We start from the raw sequence: 669 nt of genomic DNA, 5'->3' as shown, positions 1-669 counted from the left end.
ATTCATTTCTTTCTGCGGCATCCAAACTTGGATTTATAAATCGAATCTCACACAAAAACAACCAGGTCTACATAGCTACCATGAAAGCACACACACTTACTTGAAGCCAGGCACATGCAGGGTGAGGATGAGATAGTCATTATCTGAACTGCCTGCTCCACTGCGAACGTGGTCCCCTGCGACCTCCCATCCTGATGAACAACAGACACGATGCACTCACGTTATGCCTCACTCATTCTGGATTACAGATCACTGCAGTTATATTTTATTGCCTCATCCAAAAGCTGGTTTGGATATGAAGAGGAAACAAGTGTGTGAATGTGAATGGCTGAATGATTTCAGGTGGGCAGAAAACATTTTGAATCTTCATCAGCAGATAGAGAAAGATTTAGAGGTCCTTAACTTAAATTGCTCAGACAAAATGGAAATTTGAACATCTTTGTTTCCTTGGCATCCAGAAAAAAAGCCATTTGCTGTTGAAGATCATGTGATATGATTGAAAGCTCTAGAAACAGCTACTAAAAGGATCTTGTGACGAGACTGTCTTCTTTACTGGTTTTTCCAAGGTCAAGAATGAACTCTGAACCTCTGAAGATTAGACAATTAGTAGTAATAAGTAATTAGCTTAGAGCTGCAGCGATTATTCCATGAATAAATGAAAATTATTCT

General features: G+C 39.3%; 1 protein-coding gene across 1 annotated transcript in view; it reads right to left on the bottom strand.

The window, feature by feature from the left end:
• Positions 1 to 669, bottom strand: part of LOC118342193 (endosome/lysosome-associated apoptosis and autophagy regulator family member 2-like) — a gene marked incomplete in the record, with an annotated part of 13,669 nt that overhangs the window by 4,135 nt on the left and 8,865 nt on the right. Inside the window, 1 exon segment of the mRNA XM_035680672.1 lies at positions 101 to 191. Coding sequence (XP_035536565.1) covers positions 101 to 191 — 91 coding nt within the window.

The sequence above is a fragment of the Morone saxatilis genome, unplaced genomic scaffold, assembly GCF_004916995.1.
Source record: "Morone saxatilis isolate NCDOM2014 unplaced genomic scaffold, NCSU_SB_2.0 Contig10, whole genome shotgun sequence".
Taxonomy (NCBI): domain Eukaryota; kingdom Metazoa; phylum Chordata; class Actinopteri; family Moronidae; genus Morone; species Morone saxatilis.
Note: the sequence above shows the minus strand (reverse complement) of the source record. Positions and strands in the feature narration are given on the sequence as shown.